Source organism: Engystomops pustulosus, chromosome 10, assembly GCF_040894005.1.
Source record: "Engystomops pustulosus chromosome 10, aEngPut4.maternal, whole genome shotgun sequence".
In the NCBI taxonomy this organism is placed as follows: Eukaryota; Metazoa; Chordata; class Amphibia; order Anura; family Leptodactylidae; genus Engystomops; species Engystomops pustulosus.
This window is the reverse complement of record NC_092420.1, coordinates 20,824,546-20,842,393: the sequence shown is the minus strand read 5'-3', so window position 1 is coordinate 20,842,393 and position 17,848 is coordinate 20,824,546. Positions and strand designations below refer to the sequence as shown.

Genomic DNA, 17,848 nt, shown 5'->3' with positions numbered 1-17,848 from the left:
TTCTTCGTTTTGTCATATTCTGGTGCTAATAACTTTTTCATACTTTGGTGTACAGAGCTGTGTGAGGTGTTACTTTTTGCGGGATGAGCTGACATTTTCTTTGCTACCATTTTGGGTAATGTATCTGTATCACTTTTATAAAATTTTAAATATATTGCAAAATGGCAAAAAAATGGCGCTTCAGACTTTTGGGCCCTATTTTCTGGGTTTCACCACCGGGAATAACTGTTATTATATTCTGGAGAGACATATATATCTTTTATTTCCATTCCATCAGTATCATCATCAGATACATGGGGGTCCAACACCCGGAATCAATACAGTGAATGGAACAGGAATCTTCATTTTGTATGTTGTTGTTGGGCAAGATTACAGGAGATTGAATAGGAGCAGTAACACAGATGAGACAGATATGGTTCATACATGGAGCTGCTTTAGGTCATCGATATTATAAAGATATGCAACCCTAAAAGTTCTATGAATTGGCCTCCTACATCACATAGATGGAAAACTTTCACAGTTCTCCATATCATTAAAGTTGTACCAAGTTGAATGATCTTCTATCCACAGTATTAAAGATAAAGATTTCATCTTTTAGATCACATCTGGCTTATGGCTTTGTGAGGTACAGAACCAGAGATAAAGACAGCTAAAGACATAGGGGCTCATTTACTAAGGATCCGCAGACCACATTTTCGTCAGCAACCGCACCGGCTTTCCCGTGACACAAATCGGGGGGAGGAAGCGTTGGACGATCCAACGGATTTGGACAGCGCACGGGATTTAACACTGTAAATTGTGTCGCAAGACACAGTGGACATGCGACAGATGCAGGATATCGGCCGCACGATGTTGGTGAATCGTCGCGCCGGACTTCATCTTCGTCGGACCGTCCGGATCAGGGATCGCGACAAGACTGGGTAAGTAAATGTGCCAGCTGCAAATGCAAGCTGCAGATAAGTTCTATCTAGTTCCCTTCTATTTTTGACTCCTCCTATTATTTTTAAATCAGCTTTTTTGAGATTGAAGGATGTGTCCCTTCTGCCTGCTTTCAATATGTGGGTTCAGGATATTTGGAAGACCTTCTAAGGTCCTGTGTACATGTGTATTGAGAGCAGAAACAAAAATTTGGTGGGAGGTTTGGGTGGACAAGGGCCCCCTAGAAGGCTTAGACCCCATGTTACCGCCTGAACGGCCGATATTATAATCCACTATTGCTACATGAGGGGACTAGTAGTTTAGTGGGGTAAAACCTGCTGACTGTTTCTCTTTAAGATCCCTAACCCCTTCAATGAGCATTTTTTTCAAAATTTTTTCTTTTGACAAAATTGCTTCATCCTGTGTATCCTGTGGTGGTCTGTAACCTAGGAATCAATCCAGGATGTTTTCACCCATGAAAAAACGGCATTCATGGACAAAACCACTTCCAGCTTTATTCTCTACCGGCGTTGTTCCTCTTCATTGTTAATGGATATATTTATTCATTTGCTAATATGTAGTTAGTCCACAGCAGACAATAAAAGCCCTGGATGCCTAATAGCCAATAACACAGCCGTGTATATTTAAAACGCACGCTATGTTACTTCAGAGACCATTAACCATGGCTGCAATTATAATCTAGAATTATACATTGTAATATACTCAAAAGAACAAAAGTACAAAAATCTAAAAACAAAAGTCTTCATTTCCTTCTATAATATTTTCCACGCAAGCGATTTGAATACAGAAGAAAAAAAAAAAGTCGAGACATTGTCCCGTTACGGCATTAGACAAACTTGCAATTTTCTCAATAATTGATGGAAACTAGTGGTCATAGCTACGGGCGATTCATTTGCATTTCATTGTCGGCTCGGGGTTGTAATAATGTGTGAGAAATTCACAAGTCTGAAATTATAATTAACACCTGCCTTGCAGTGAGTCCTTTAAGGCTTTTCCTTCTTTGATGTAATTCAAGTTGAACATGCTTCATTTATTGTAATCGTTGGGCGATACTCCTTCGTGGACAGTGACTGAGGAATGTAAATGAACCCGACTGGAGGCTCGTGTGATCGGCACTTGTGATTCCCGGAGTCTACTGAAAACTTAAAGTTTTTCAATAGTTTTTCCCATGAGGCCCATTAGCTCCGGTTTTAATTTGACTTTCAAATTTCTTGCCCTCATGAAGAACGATACGCAAATAAAAAATGCATGAAGATAACTATTTCATAGAGTTCTCCTGACCATGGTTTAACCTAATGTGCTCACCGAAGAAATTGCCACATGCACAGGAAAATTAAGAGGAGGGGATGTCATCAGGAAATCGAGAGGAACATAACACTTGGAGAAAGACGTCATTAGAGATGAATATTGGCTATAACGGGCCAGCACATTGGGGTTAGAGTATGGATTACTTAACAGAACATCAATATATAGAGATATAGCTGGACATTTCTTCTTAAATGTTTGAGAATTTTTCAGAAGTTTACAGTATGTTCCTGTGGAAATAACTTGTTCCTATTCCCAATATCTATGACTAAAGACCGTAAAGGTCAGATTTTCCACCTTATTGGGGCTATTTTACTAAGTGTCCGAAAGCTGCACTTTCGTCGGGTTTCCCGAATATTTCCGTTTTGCAGGATTTTGGCGCACGCGGTCGGATTTTGGTCCATCGGTGCCAGCTTGCAGGTGACAGAAATCGGGGGACGGGCCGTCAGACAACCCGACGGATTCGGACAAACCGTGGAATTTCATAAAGGATTTATGTCGCAAGATCAAGCACTCACATGCACCAGAAATAAGCAGGTGAACTCCGGCGGACCTCATCGCAGCAGCGACACATGCAGGAACTCGGACGCACGATGTGAATCGTGCCGGACAACGCACCGCGGGACCGGGTGAGTAAATCTGCCCCATTGTATTTGTAACTGCTGTCTTTCCATGGAATAATAAAGAGATTACTTCTACTCAAGAAACAGCGAGTGCTGACCTCATCCATTTCAAGTTGTGTATGCCCAATATCAGATTGGGCCACCAGAGTATTAGAGGATTCTCTGATGGGTCCAAGCTTTTTTCAAAACTGGACCTCAGTGGTCCAATTTGGAGCCTACTTGGGTCTACTTCATAGGGGTTCATGGAAAGTGGGCGCAAAATATGATGCTATTCAGTGAGCACAAGGAACTCCTGCCCAACTTTAACCAAATTTGGAGGCTACAAAGGTTTATTTCATGGTGTTGATGGGAACCAAATATCATCTTATCTAGTGAGCCCAAGGAACCCCTGTCCAAGCATAAGGCAATCGAGAGGAACATAATACTTGGAGAAAGACGTAATTAGAGATGAATATTGGCTTCACCAGGCCAGCATATTGCGCCATTTTTTAAATAGATATATAGGTGAACATTACTTTCTAAATGTTTGAGAATTTTTCAGAAGTTTACAGTATGTTCCTGTGGTATTTAATTGAGGAGTCGGATCAATGTCGGATCAATGTCGGATTGGCCCACCAGAATACTAGAGGATCTTCTGGAGGGCCCAAGCTTTCTTCAATACTGGACCCCAGTGATCTAGCAGAAGACAACCCAATTCATAGGCTATTAGGGTCTATTTCATAGGGGTTCATGAAGAATAAGCCCTACATATCATGTTATTCAGTGATCACAAGCAACCCCTGTCCAAGCATAACCCAATTTGGAGGCTACAAGGGTCTATTTCATGGGTTGATGGAGAATGGGCCTCAAGTATCTTAACTGGTGAACCAAAGCAACTCCTATCCAAGCATAACCCAATTTGGAGGCTACATGGATCTATTCCTTGGGTGTTGATGGGGAATCATTATCTGGTGAGGCAAGGGAACCTCAGTTCAATACTGATTATGCCCCTCTAGGATCAGGATCAGAAGGAGATACATACTAAAGCCTCATCATAAGGAATAGTAAAGTGAAAAGTTATGGAAGAAGAAACTGTGATGAAAACCTTTCATTCATGAATCACACATCAATGGAAGTCAATGTAAATTGTTGAAATGTTTAACCCGTTTAATAAAAGGCATACTGATCAATACTACTGTCCTTGTATGAAGAATAGTCAGTGGAGGCATGAGGATAACATGGATGCTTGGTTTTTCACTACTTGGGTTCCCCTGCTTCTGGAAAACATCAGGCTATGATGCATCAGGGCAATGGTCTCTGCTTTTGAACCATTTATAACTACAGCAAATACCAAGATACCATCATCAACTTTCCTCATCTGGAAAAAAGTTGGCCTGTTCAGTAGCATGGATGTCCTCAGATGATGCCACACTCTTGACTTTTCCCTGTTTTATAGAAAGGGTCAGACTGGCTGAGCAGAGTGCCTGTGTATCCCCTGGTTAGGAGCAGGCTCAAACAGTACTATATCCCCGGAAATCCAACTTAGAGCAACCTAAAGGTGTATTTATATTGAATGATGAAGACTGGGACCTTACAATCAATTTATCTGGCAGGCTCGAACATGACTCGCAAGAAGCTTAGTGACATATCGTGGGGATTTTGTTTTCCTAAACAAATAGACACCCAACTGTAGGCAGCACTGTTTCAAAGTTATTGTTCCTCATCAGCAAAGAGTAGGGAATTGGTTTGGCTAAATGGGAGACTGTAGATGCAGGTCAGTAAAGAAACCAAGCCCCTTATGGAGAATATGGGGCAGATTTACTTTCTCGATCCATTCGTGATCCAGCGGTGTGTTCTCTGCGCTGGATTCGGGTCCGGCCAGGATTTATTAAGGCAGTTCCTTCCCTGGAACGCGCTGGAATACACCGAGCCGGGCTGAGTGAAGGTAAGTGCAAGCTCCGCGACACATTTTTTTTTTAAATGCAGCGGTTTTTCCGAATCCGTCAGGTTTTCGATCGGCCACGCCCCCCGATTTCCGTTGCGTGCATGCCAGCGCCGATGCGCCACAATCTGATCGCGTGCGCCAAAATCCCGGGGCAATTCAGGGGAAATCAGCGCAAATCGGAAATATTCGAGTAACACGTCGGGAAAACACGAATCGGGCCCTTAGTAAATGACCCCCTATGTCTATGAAGGACATGTACGTTCTGTTTGGGATTCTGGAAAACCTTGCTCAGTGCCTACACCGTGTTGATGAGATGCAAAAACATTGAAACAGCATGGTCTACAGTTAGGAGTCTATTGCTTTTGGAACAGATATACTGTTTTGGCTATTATCCTGCATCATGTCACAAGACTTCTGGTAAGTCATGCTCCATGTTAAGGAGACTGCCTTTCAAGGTAGTACTGAGGCAAAAGTTTCCTAACCCCAAGTCTTTATATGTTTCTAAAGAGGCATTTATAAGCACATAATCCATAAGCGGTTTAGTTTCTTCTCACTTACTTACTAATGATAAGTTTAGAGTCCTGGATGGCTGCCTAAACCGCCCATATGATGATCGAATGCAATCTGTTGCTGATTTTGGTCATACATTGGTAACGGACCCCCCTGTTGTTGTTTTGGGGATGTACTACACATAAAATGATTGCCTACGACTCTCTTTTTATGGATATAAGCAGAAGCCCAGAGTGTAACCATGTAGAACATAAAGCAAACCTTCAGCACATTTTATACATAAACAGGGACCCAGATGATTTATGTGCGGCTGTACCTTCCAAAACTGCTGCATTAAAAAGATGATGTCCATTTATCTTGTTTAAAGAAAGCGTCGCTATCCGTGCAGCGCAGCCGCTCGCCAATGCACAGCTCCTAATGCTTGTTGTGGTGGAGGACTAATGACTGGGCGCACACAAATAGCTTTGTCATGTTCCATTTCTTTTAGGAAGGGAATGTGTAGAGCTTACTGGGCACATGCATTACATGGAGGGACTGCCATCCATAACCAAGCTTTGGGATTGATGGATGGATCACACACTTCATTAGATGTTACATTCTTAAAGGCCAAACATTCCTACTTCAGATTCTATTGTATGAGGTAAGACAATGGGGCTTATTTACTAAGGTCCACGGCCGCACTTTAGTCTGATTTTGCAACATTTTTGGGGATTACATAGCTGTGACAGGTATTTAGCAGGAGATTGTGTTGCACGCGATCAGATTGTGGCACGGCTGTGCCGGCTTTCATGCGACAGAAATCTGGGGGTGTGCCATCGGACGATCCGACTGATTCTGACTGAGCGCAAGATTTAACATTCAAATTGTGTCGCATCCAATGCACTTACATGCACCAGGAAGAAGAAGGTGAACTCTGTCGGACCTGAGCTTGGAAGTGACACATGCAGGATATCGGGCGCACGATCTTAGTTATTCGCGGCACAATCCATGATTTTCGGACAATTCACTTTAGGTGAACAACTCCGGACGGGTAATTAAATGTGCCCCAATATTCACCAGGCTGCAGTCTCCATACAATTGGTTTTGTTGAGCTTGATGTGTTACAATGGACTCTGCAGGTTACAGGTTTTATGGGAATTATGGGAATAAATCAGAATCCTTGGGTTATTATGGAAACTTAAAATGGGTACAGCATTTTCTAAAATAGGCTACACTTCAAGTAATCTACTTCTAAAATGAATTGAAGGGAATCTGTCACCAACTTTTACACACCAAGTCTGATATGATAAGATGCCTTCCCCATTCATATAGGACACTGTGTACCATGTGATCGCTCCTCCTGCTCTATAACATGCTGCCTGCAGAAAGGAAACTGTATACAATGTGGCACATTTACTAAGGGTCCGCACGGCGCATTTTCATTGGATTTCCCGACTATTTCCCATTTGCGCAGCATTTAAGTGGGGTTTTTAGTGCACGCGATCGGATTTCGGCGCAAACGCATCCACAAATCGAGGTGCGTTGCCAAAGGACAACCCGACTGATTCAGACTAAGGGTGGGATTCACAATTCTAAATTGTGTCGTAAGACAATGCACTCACACCGGGAAGAAGAAGGTGAACTCTGGCGGACCTCAGTGGGGAAGCGACACATGCAGGAAAATGGACGCATGATCTTGAAGAATCGCGCCGGACTTCATTCTCGTCGGAGAACGCACCTTGGGGATCGCGACAGGACCGGGTAAGTAAATCTGCCCCAATATGTTCAACTCTTCCCATTCTATAACAGGCTGCCTTCAGATAGGACACTATGTACAATATGATCAGCTCCTCCTGCTCTATAACATGCTGCCTTAGGTAGGATATCATATGTCCTATAGTAGTGGAATATAATAAAGACAGTTTGGGCGTTAGCCCGGGGCCCAAGCCTTCTAGGGGGCCCATGGCCACCCCAACCACCCACCAAATTTTATACTAAAAAGGACCTTAATCCTTGTGTAGGTAGGCACCGCAGGAATACATATTTCTCATTATTGTTCTCTTTTCTAATTATATATGTGCACATAATCTATTTCTATCTACGAGACTGGAAAGTCACATTGCATTACAGATCCAACTCATCTGTGTGCATTTAGCTGGTGCCTGTGTATGTTGGTGCAGTACAATAGCAGCGAGAGCAGACGAGGAGTGCTACATGAGAATAATAGAACAATCATCCTAATGTATTCCTTTCTAAATAGTTATTAATCTTCATTAGCAAAGCTGCATCCTCATTGGCTGCTTTTAAGGAGACCAGTAAAATATTAATCTTGTTAATGACTATTGCAAATCAGATCATTGTAAAACAATAAAAATAACTTAGACGTAACAAGTTCTGCTTTATGTCTCTGATATATGAAAACAATATCCCCCCAGCTGGGATCCAATGTGTTCTGCTCCGTCTTTGAAAAATATGAAAGTTATAAAACTAAATAATTAAGATGAATTCTGTTCAAGTTGTCAGGAAAAAAGCTGCATTGTTTCGAAGACACAGAAAATAATGTAATCATTGCAAAATTAAGAGCCTGCTGTATAACATGCTGCCTGCAGATAGGACACTATGTACATTCTGCTCAGCTCCTCCTGCTCTATAACATGCTGCCTGCAGATAGGACACTATGTACATTCTGCTCAGCTCCTCCTGCTCTATAACATGCTAGCTACAAATAGGACACTATGTACAATCAGCTCAGCTCCTCCTGCTCTATAACATGCTGCCTGCAGATAGGACACTATGCACAATCTGCTCAGCTCCTCCTGCTCTATAACATGTTGTCTGCAGATAGGACACTACGTAAATTCTGCTCAGCTCCTCCTGCTCTATAATATGCTGCCTACAGATAGGACACTATGTACAATCTGTTCAGCTCCTCCTGCTTTTTAGCATGCTGCCTGCAGATAGGACACTATGTACAATCTGTTCAGCTACTCCTGCTTTATAACATGTTGCCTGCAGATAGGACACAATGTAAATTCTACTCAGCTCCTCCTGCTCTATAACATGCTGCCTGCAGATAGGACACAATGGGGCAGATTTACTTAACCGGCCCATTCGCGATCCAGCGGCGCGTTCTCTGGGATTTATTAAGGTAGTTCCTCCAACGTCCACCAGGTGGCGCTGCTGCGCTGAAGAGCATCGGAACGCACTGGAATACACCGAGCAGGGCTGAGTGAAGGTAAGTGCAATTTTCGCGACACATTTTTTTTTTAAATGCGGCGGTTTCTCCGAATCCGTCGGGTTATCGTTCGGCCACACCCCCCGATTTCCGTCACGTGCATGCCGGCGCCGATGCGCCACAATCTGATCGCGTGCGCCAAAATCCTGGGGCAATTCAGGGAAAATCGGCGCAAATCGGAAATATTCGGGTAACACGTCAGGAAAACGCGAATCAGGCCCTTAGTAAATGACCCCCAATGTACTATGTACACACTGCGAGCAGATAGGACATTATGTTCAGGCCGCTCATAAGACACTATGTACAATCTTCTCAGAAAATTGTGAAAATGAATGAAGTTTGTTTAAAAATGGTATATTTTTGTCATCATACAGTGATTTAAGCTTCATTTTGACATAGTTGGATCCTGTACACTACAGAACCACAGTTCTACCTAAGCTTTTCAGGGTTCCCCAGGAGACCCTGTATTATCACTACCTGCTTATACAGGAGCTGTATGGGTGTATTGATGCTTGTAAACTAATATTAACACCGTGTGAGACAAATTTCACAAAGTTTTTTTTTACTGGTAAGCAATCCCCCCCTAGGGCATATACGGGGTCTATGACATCAGGGAGGGTCTCACCTGGGACGTCTGCGCTTGTGTTGCTCCCGCAGGAGGGCACACGGATCTGAGCGCGGGGCTTATCTTCATTTCCGCTGTGTCCCACTGAAGAGCCGTCTGAGAGAGAAAATATATCATAGAAAATACATTTCTCCTTATCTGCATGTTTTAAATTGCAAGTGGATTTGTATTAGAGCTGAGATCTCTCCCGGCTGCTCCACTGATAAGCCATAAAGCGCAGGAGAGATTCTCGTATTCCCCCACAACCACTGCCCTCTGCTCCATAACTAAGGGGCCCAATATCCTTACCAGGCGCGGTGACTGCTGTTCTGCTTATTCTCCTTTTCTTCCCCATTTTATTCTTTAGTTTTGATGTAAGTTATAGGGGTTGTGCACTTTCAGCGAGTAATTGATATGGTTTGTGTAATGATTTTTTTTCAATATACTTTCTGTATCAGTTCCTCACAGTTTTCTAGACCTCTGCTTGCTGCCATTTTTTACTTCTTGTGGATAAAACCAGTCCCAGGGATATAAAACGAGCCGTGCACCTGTTTGACATCACATGACCAGGGATATAACGAGCCGTGCACCTGTTTGACATCACATGACCAGAGATATAATGAGCCGTGCACCTGTGTGACATCACATGACCAGAGATATAACGAACCGTGCACCTGTGTGACATCACATGACCAGAAATATAACGGGCCGTGCACCTGTGTGACATCACATGACCAGGGATATAACGGGCCGTGCACCTGTTTGACATCACATGACCAGGGATATAACGGGCCGTGCACCTGTGTGACATCACATGACCAGGGATATAACGAGTCATGAATCTGTGTGACATCACATGACCAGGGATATAACGGGCCGTGCACCTGTGTGACATCATATGAGCAGAGATATAACGAACCGTGCACCCATGTGACATCTCCTGACCAGGGATATAACGAGCCGTGCACCTGTGTGACATCACATGACCAGGGATATAACGGGCCGTGCACCTGTGTGACATCATATGACCAGAGATATAACGAACCGTGCACCCATGTGACATCTCCTGACCAGGGATATAACGAGCCGTGCACCTGTGTGACATCACATGACCAGGGATATAACGGGCCGTGCACCTGTGTGACATCACATGACCAGAGATATAACGAACCGTGTGTCTGTGTGACATCTCGTGACCAGGGATATAACGAGCCGTGCACCTGTGTGACATCACATGACCGGGGATATAACGAGCCGTGCACCTGTGTGATATCACATTCTCAGGCACCGGGTTTTATCCACAAGAAGTAAACAATGAAGCTTCTAAAGAATAACAGCGAGCAAGGATTGAGAAAACTGAGGAATTGATACAGACAGTATATTGGGAAAATTGTATAACTTTTCATTAAAAAATCAATATTAATTCTTTGTGGTAAGTGGACAACCCCTTTAAGAAGTTATTTAAGTAATTGTATAGTTAACAGCTCCCTTATTTATTTACAATAACATAATTACTTCTATGATCAAGAGTAAAGAAGAGAACAATGTAAATGCACCTTTTGTTCACCTTTTCCTATCTTGACAAAAGACTGGATCAGTGAAATAATCCAGGAAAACCTCTACTAATCACAGGACAGGGGAATCTTGTCACATTTTCAAGATCTGTACCCCTTCTTTCCAGGGAAATTGTTAAATTATAATTTTATAAATTTTATAAGTTATTATTTTATGTTGTCAGCAGCATCAATGAATATAAAACACAGATTTATATTCCAAGATTGTAGCTTTACCAGGTGCCACAATGTCGTCTGCTTTGCTATGAGCTCTCTGCGCTGAGCTGCTCTGCATCCCCTCCCATCTGGCTGCCCCATTGGGGCTCATTTACTAAGGGTCCAAACGCCACACTTTCATCAGGTTTCCCGAATATTTCCGTTTTGCTGCGAATTTCCTTGGGATTTTGGCACACGCGATTGGATTGTGACGCATCGGCGCCGGCTTTCACGCGACAGAAATCGGGGGGTGTGGACGTCGGACAACCCGACGGATTCGGAAAAAAAGCGGAATTTAAAAAACGAAATTGTGTCGCAAGATCAGCACTTACATGCACCAGGAAGAAGAAGGTGAACTCCGGCGGACCTGAGCAGGGAAGCGACACATGCAGGATATCAGGTGCCACGACCTTAGTGAATCCAGGCAGACCCGAATCCTCGACTGGACCGGGTGAGTAAATGTGCCCCATTGTCTCAGAGCAGGGGGTGGGGCTGTGGAGTGGCTCGATGCAGAGAACTAAGAGCACAGCAGTGTGAGGACATGCCCCCTAAAACACATGAGAAAAAGGCTGCAGAGTCTTCCGCATCAACTTAATACATGAAAAAATCTTTTATGTCTATTGTGCCTTATGCTATATATGCAAAGTTTTTGTTATGTCTGTGATGTTAAGTGTTTTGCAACTGCAGCATAACAATTTCCCATTTTTGAGTTAAAATAAAATCTAATTTAATCTAATCCCTTGACTATCACATGTGACAACCTCTCGCATCTAGTTCATAGATATGCAGCATGATGTAGACTGTATGTCCCAAAAATGTTCTCTTGGAGATGTTCTAGAAGTATCTATTCCATAGAAAACTCTTTTTTCTACAATTCTTCAATGTATCAGAGAACAACATCAATAAGGAAATATTCCAGCATTTATGAGGAAGCAGAGGGAAGAGGCAGCGGGTGGATCCCTCACAGAAAGACAATTAAGATTCGGAGAGGGAGGTCAGAATGCCACCCTGTCAGCACAACGCCAGAGGCGGAAATTTAGGCTTTTTTGTACTACAATGAGTGCACTCTATATGCTGACTATAGTAAACCGTGCACGGATATGGATCAAGTTGACAAGTTGTGAATGAATACCCTGTAGAAAAGCACTTTATGATTTTTAAGTTCCTTTCTATTGTCAATGTTCTAAACTATTATTTAAAGTAAGACCTTGCAAAATGACGGGAGCTGTCACCATAGCTAGGACACAGCACCCACGCCCTAAGTACTTAGTATGGCTAAATATTACAAAGGAGTTGTCCAAAGAAAACCTTTCAACATGTCCCTCAACTTCACCGGGTTGCTATCCACAGTTAGGTGAGGGAGTATCTAGGTGATTGCTCCAGCCTAGGACCTCCCACTTGACAGTATCTAGCCTAACAAAATGATCATTGAAATCGTAGGAACTGAATCTACTGAAGGATGAAAAGAGTTTGGGGCACATTTACTAAGGACGTTGGACGCATTTCTGTCGGGTTTACCAAATTTTTCCGTTTTGCGCTGAATTGCCCTGGGTTTTTGGCACAAAAAATTGGATTGTGGCGTATTGGCACCGGCTTTCATGCAACACAAATCCGGTGGCGGTCGGGCAACCTGACTGATTCAGACAAACCGCGGAATGAATTCCGGCGCACCTCAGCGGGAAGCGACACATGAAGGAAATTGGACGCACGATCTTAGTGAATCGCGGCAGCTCCGAATCCTCGTCGGACATTCCAAATCGACAGCGTCAACAGGGCGGGTAAGTAAATGTTCCCAAATGAGTTTTTGGAAGTGGTAAACGATCTTTATCTGTAGAAGACCGATTGTACAAACAGTGGCCAACTTGAGCAAGTGGTGGGGCTTGGCATCTAAATGGAGGTGCCATATTCAGAGGCTGGCATTATATTAGAAATATAAACTGACTTCATGCTAATCTTACCAGGGGCGTAACTTGAGGGGGTGCAGAGGGGTTTGGTCCCAACTGGGCCCAAGAGGTTAAGGGGGCCCAAAGTGTGTCACTTTCCTATATGAGAAGACTGGTACTATAAACCCTACATTATAGTCGGAGGTCGGGCACAGACTTTGCACTGGGGCCCATCAGCTTCAAGTTACACAACCGGATCTCACCAATGTACAATGTATATCACATTATATGTATAATGTTTAGTGTATTTATTCAGAATTCTTTATATGCTAATGGAGCATAACAATATATAACCGAATGGTTTTAGGGGGGGGGGCAGTTCCAATTTTGTGATTACATATAATGTCCTTGGCCTGTAGAGAAATAATTTTCCTTGGTGAGGCTACTTACCAAGCACAGATTTTGACTGCTCCTTGTTTGTACTTCCCACAGTCCTCAGTCTCCTGCCTTTTTCACTAGTGAGAGGATCCATAGGTGGATGAGGACGTAAATCTGCTCCTAAAAAATATGACCTAGATTATTACCGACTGACTGATTCCTTCATGTTTTTTTAGTCTTTCTCTGGCCTCTAGAATGATCCTCACATAATATCCACCATATGCTATCTTCAGTAGTTCCACTGCTGTACTTACAATGGTCCTAGAACTTTTTGAAAGCCTTAATTTTGCCCAACAAACCAACCAACCTAAGCAGTAAACATATGTGAAGGCTCCAAGTGGAATTTCCTTCTACTAGACCTGTGGAGTCTTGGTGTCTAAGGAGACCTTCATTATGTGAGGTTATAAACATTTTGGCCCAACAGAAGAGATGAGTCTGATGACCACCAACCATCTAAACAGAACATGTAGTGAAGTCTTCACACGGAACTGTCTTCTCATGGGCGTCTAGAGTTTGGTGTATTAGGACAACATCATTATCTCATGGACTAACACCAGGGATGAATCTAAAGGGCCCACCAACCATTTATACAGAGCATGTAGGCTTCAGATGCCTTCTCCTTGACCTAAAGAGCCTTGGTATACTAGACGATATGGATATTTGACTCACATGGTCTTTGCTGCATAGACATTTTGGGCATTTTGGATGTAGCCTATCTTTTTGGATGGAATCAACTGGATTTCCAAATCCATAGAGGTTTGGCCATGCCTTACTTTTTTAAAATGACAGTTTATAATAGATGGTGCATCCCTAAAAATTTGCATTAGAGTTTGTCAAAAGTAAATTAATAGTAAATTCACTAATAAATGCCCAAAATAACAATAAACCTGCTTCACTAGTATTGCAGTAGCGTAAACTACAACTAGGACATAACAATCCCTATTAAAGATACTTTACAATATCACAATTTTGCACTGGCAGGTTCCACTTGGGACCTTGTATACTAAGCGGTGATAAGCCTGAGGCGCGCCCAGGCTGTATTTGTTCACTTTACCCGAGAGGTGCCTCAGGGCTGAGCTCCATTAAGTAGGTCTGATCTGTAGTGTCTCTTTTATAGTACGAGGCTGTTTATATTGATAGCTCGTTTTTTTTACGGAATGCCTCCAGCACCAATCTTAGATGATAGCTTTTTTTTTTTCGGGCAGAGAGTATGATACAAAGAAATCGACTTTTACTACCTCTTATGATCTGTGGGACAGAATTGTTCTACTTTGAGAGAGGTAGGGGAAGGGATGCTCTATAAACATGTTCTCTGTAATATACAGTCCTATGAGAACTCTATATCTGAACGGCAAGAACCTTACATTGCCTGTGTATGAGTAGGACATGGAGTGGGGCAAGGAGAGTTACATATGGGGTTAAGTGTAGGCGCATCTCATTGTTATTATGGAGAGGGCTCTATTTTTGAATATGGACTTCCTTTTTGCACCTATTTCTCAAGGAGCATGATTTAAAGGGAATGGTTTTGATTTAGCAAGACAGATGAAGTGTCTTGTAAAATATCATAAAATTTGCCAACATTCTGCTGCAAATTTAATGTTGGACATCTATTTTAAGTGTAGGCTTTGAGTAGTGTGTTTGGCTTTAAAGAAGACCTGTCATCAGGATTTTACTCCTCACACCTGCAGGTAAAAAGTTAAAATTCCTCACCATGTCACCTAAAATTATCTGCCACTGAGGCACTGTCCTTTATTTACAACCATTCTTGTGAAAAGTAAATGAGTAGACATGAGTCAACTTCTGAAGAGAAGAGTCAAATTTACTCCTGCACTGCCAGTGAACCTCCACCTCCCTGTTTTGACTGACAGCTCAGTGTCTCTTCAAATCTCGGAGTCAGCAGACAGGAAGTCCTCTCCCTGTCCACTTCCTGTCCTTACCAGAATGATGTTCCTCTTCCTTCATGGTGTATTTAGCAATGAGCACTATGTGGGAAACTGTCACCATTTCACACATTATCTAATGGGAGTGGCCAAGAGACAGTGGGTGGAGCCACTGACCAGTGGCCAGTGCAGCAACATAAACATAGACAGAAAAAATTTGGGTAACGACTTTACTGGTGGGAGGAGGCAGTCATATGTTGGGACGTCTGCACTGCACTTTTCAATAAAGGCACAGGGGAAGGTGAATAAGTTTTATGGTTCCTCTTCTTGATGACAGGTTCCCATTTCTGATATGTGCATCTTTCAACTTGTACCCACCCCCTCTGCATGTGTTGAGCTTTTTATACCAGGGGGAGTCTAAGCCTCATGTTAGTTGTCCTCGGTCTGATGAAGGGTTGTTATCCAAAACGTGTTATTTAACTGGATATCTGAATATTATATATGTTATTTGCTTTGAAGATGGAATATGTCCATTTTTTAAGGATTAACGAGGCAGATTTACTTACCCGGGCCACTCGCAATCCAGCGGCGCGTTCTCTGCGGAGGATTCGGTTTCTGCTGGGATTCACTAAGGTAGTTCCTCCTACGTCCACCAGGTGTCGCTGCTGCACTGAAGTTCATCGGAATGCACTGAACTTCACTGTCCTATCGTGGGTGCAGGTATGTACGTGTCAAGCGACATTTTTTTAAAGAAAATGCAGCGTTTTTTCCGAATCCGACGGGTTTTCGTACGGCCATACCTCCCGATTTCCGTCTCGTGCATGCCGGCGCCGATGCGCCACAATCCGATCGCATGCGCCAAAATCCCGGGGCCATTCAGGGAAAATCAGCGCAAATCGGAAATTTTTGGATAACTTTTAAGGGGGTCTGTCAGTGGGATATCCCATAGTAAACTAACCATACAATATTGTAGGGCACAGTGCTTACTACTAAATACACCGTGCAATGAGAGGAACAGCCTTCTGGTAGGGACAGAACATGGACAGGAGGAGGACTTACTGTCAACTCAGGGTGGGATTTAAAGACAGCTGCCAATCAAAAGAAAGAGGTGTGGTTTACTGGCAGCCTGGAAGAAACCTGACTCTTCTCTTCAGAAGTTGACTCATGTTTACTCATTTGCATATCAGAGAAACAGCTGTCATTAGTATACAGTGCCTCAACAGCAGCCAATTTTAGGAGATATGGGGAGGACAATTTAACCCTTTACCAGCAGGTAATACTGGTGTGAGAGGTAAAATTGTGGAGAAACGTCTTCTTTAAGGCACAAGATATCAGAATAACGATTTCATATGAGATAAATTGGGATAAATCAACTGCAGATCTGATATGCCGGTATCACAGCGGGTGATGACACATGTGAACTATGGGTTTGTAGCTTGTTCGGAGCCTAGGGCCCAATATAAATTTGATTTGACACTGATCATACTGTATCAGCCCTATGGCAGGGGAACCCAGGAAACTGTCTCCAGATGTCACATAAGTCACTGACAACTTACATGTGGCTGGTGTATAGGACATACATTTATAAGATTAAGGTGCTGCAGTATCCCAAAAGTTATAATCCTACACAACTAGTTGCAGTCCCCCGGTATTAGTCCACTGACATACAGTAGTCATCTGTATAAGATAGTTACCTCGGGGTTGTGGATCCTTTCTTTTCGTATGTTGCATGTTTTCTTTATTCTTTTGGTTTGCAGGATGGGTATTTGTGGGGGACAAGACTCTGGTGTCTATCACTTGCCCCAAGGTGGTGGCTCCTTTGTCTTGGGTCACATGTGGCAGAGACTTTTCGTGTCTACTTGTCGACCTTGTTGACTAGAAATTGCATAAAAACCAATTAGAACTAAAGCAAGTACAACATTTTAATAAAGTCTATTCATGACTTATACCATAGACGTTATGGTACGGAAGTGCATGTGGATCTGAACAATTTCTTTGCCAACACCTTTCAAGGGATGATACTCTAGTTTAGCACCTCCAATATTAGCTGTTTTACACTAGGGATTAAGACAGTGGGGCACATTTACTAAGGGTCCGAACGCCGCACTTTCGTGGGGTTTCCCGAATATGTTCCGGCATGCACGCAACAGAAATTGGGGGCGTGGCCGTCGAACAACCCGACAGATTTGGACAAACCGCGGAATTTAAAAAAGGTTTTGTGACGCAAGATCAAGCACTCACGTGCACCAGGAAGAATCAGGTGAACTCCGGCGTACCTCGGCGCAGCAGCAACACATGCAGGATATCGGGCGCACGACCTTAGTGAATAGGGTAAGTAAATGTGCCCCAAGGGTGGGTCACTGAAAACACTAAGCTTTAAAGGAAATCTATCACCGAAATTCATCATGATAAACCAGGGACACTTACTCATAGACCCAAGCACTATGACTGTGGTAAGCTTCTTATATTTGTTATCCATGGACTCCTTCCTTTCTAAAATCTACTTTTATAATTATGCTAATGATAATGAAGAGTTCTTGGAGTGTTCACAGAACCCCTTTGTCCTGCAGCTTCAAAGGCTATTACACTGTGCAAGGAACACTTCCCCATCCAACTGTGTGAGATTAGAGGAGGCAGATGGAGGGTGGAAATGCTGGGAAGCCACAGCATAGAGGGGCTCTAAGGGATTTATCGTAACAGGTTTTTACACTGCCTCTCCTCTTCCCGGCTCCTCTTCATCACTTCCCCCTACCCTTTGC

At 43.1% G+C, this 17,848-nt stretch overlaps 1 protein-coding gene across 5 annotated transcripts in view; it reads right to left on the bottom strand.

Moving 5' to 3' along the window:
* CFAP20DC (CFAP20 domain containing) overlaps positions 1 to 17,848 on the bottom strand; it is a 236,681-nt gene that overhangs the window by 112,637 nt on the left and 106,196 nt on the right. For 4 of the 5 annotated variants that reach the window (XM_072126663.1, XM_072126664.1, XM_072126666.1 and 1 more), the window contains 3 exons: positions 16,784 to 16,964; positions 13,222 to 13,329; positions 9,141 to 9,236 (listed from right to left, as the gene is read on the bottom strand). In XM_072126663.1, the coding sequence (XP_071982764.1) occupies positions 9,141 to 9,236; positions 13,222 to 13,329; positions 16,784 to 16,964 (385 nt within the window). The remainder of the gene's footprint in view (positions 1 to 9,140; positions 9,237 to 13,221; positions 13,330 to 16,783; positions 16,965 to 17,848) is intronic. The other variant, XM_072126665.1, reaches the window with a different exon arrangement.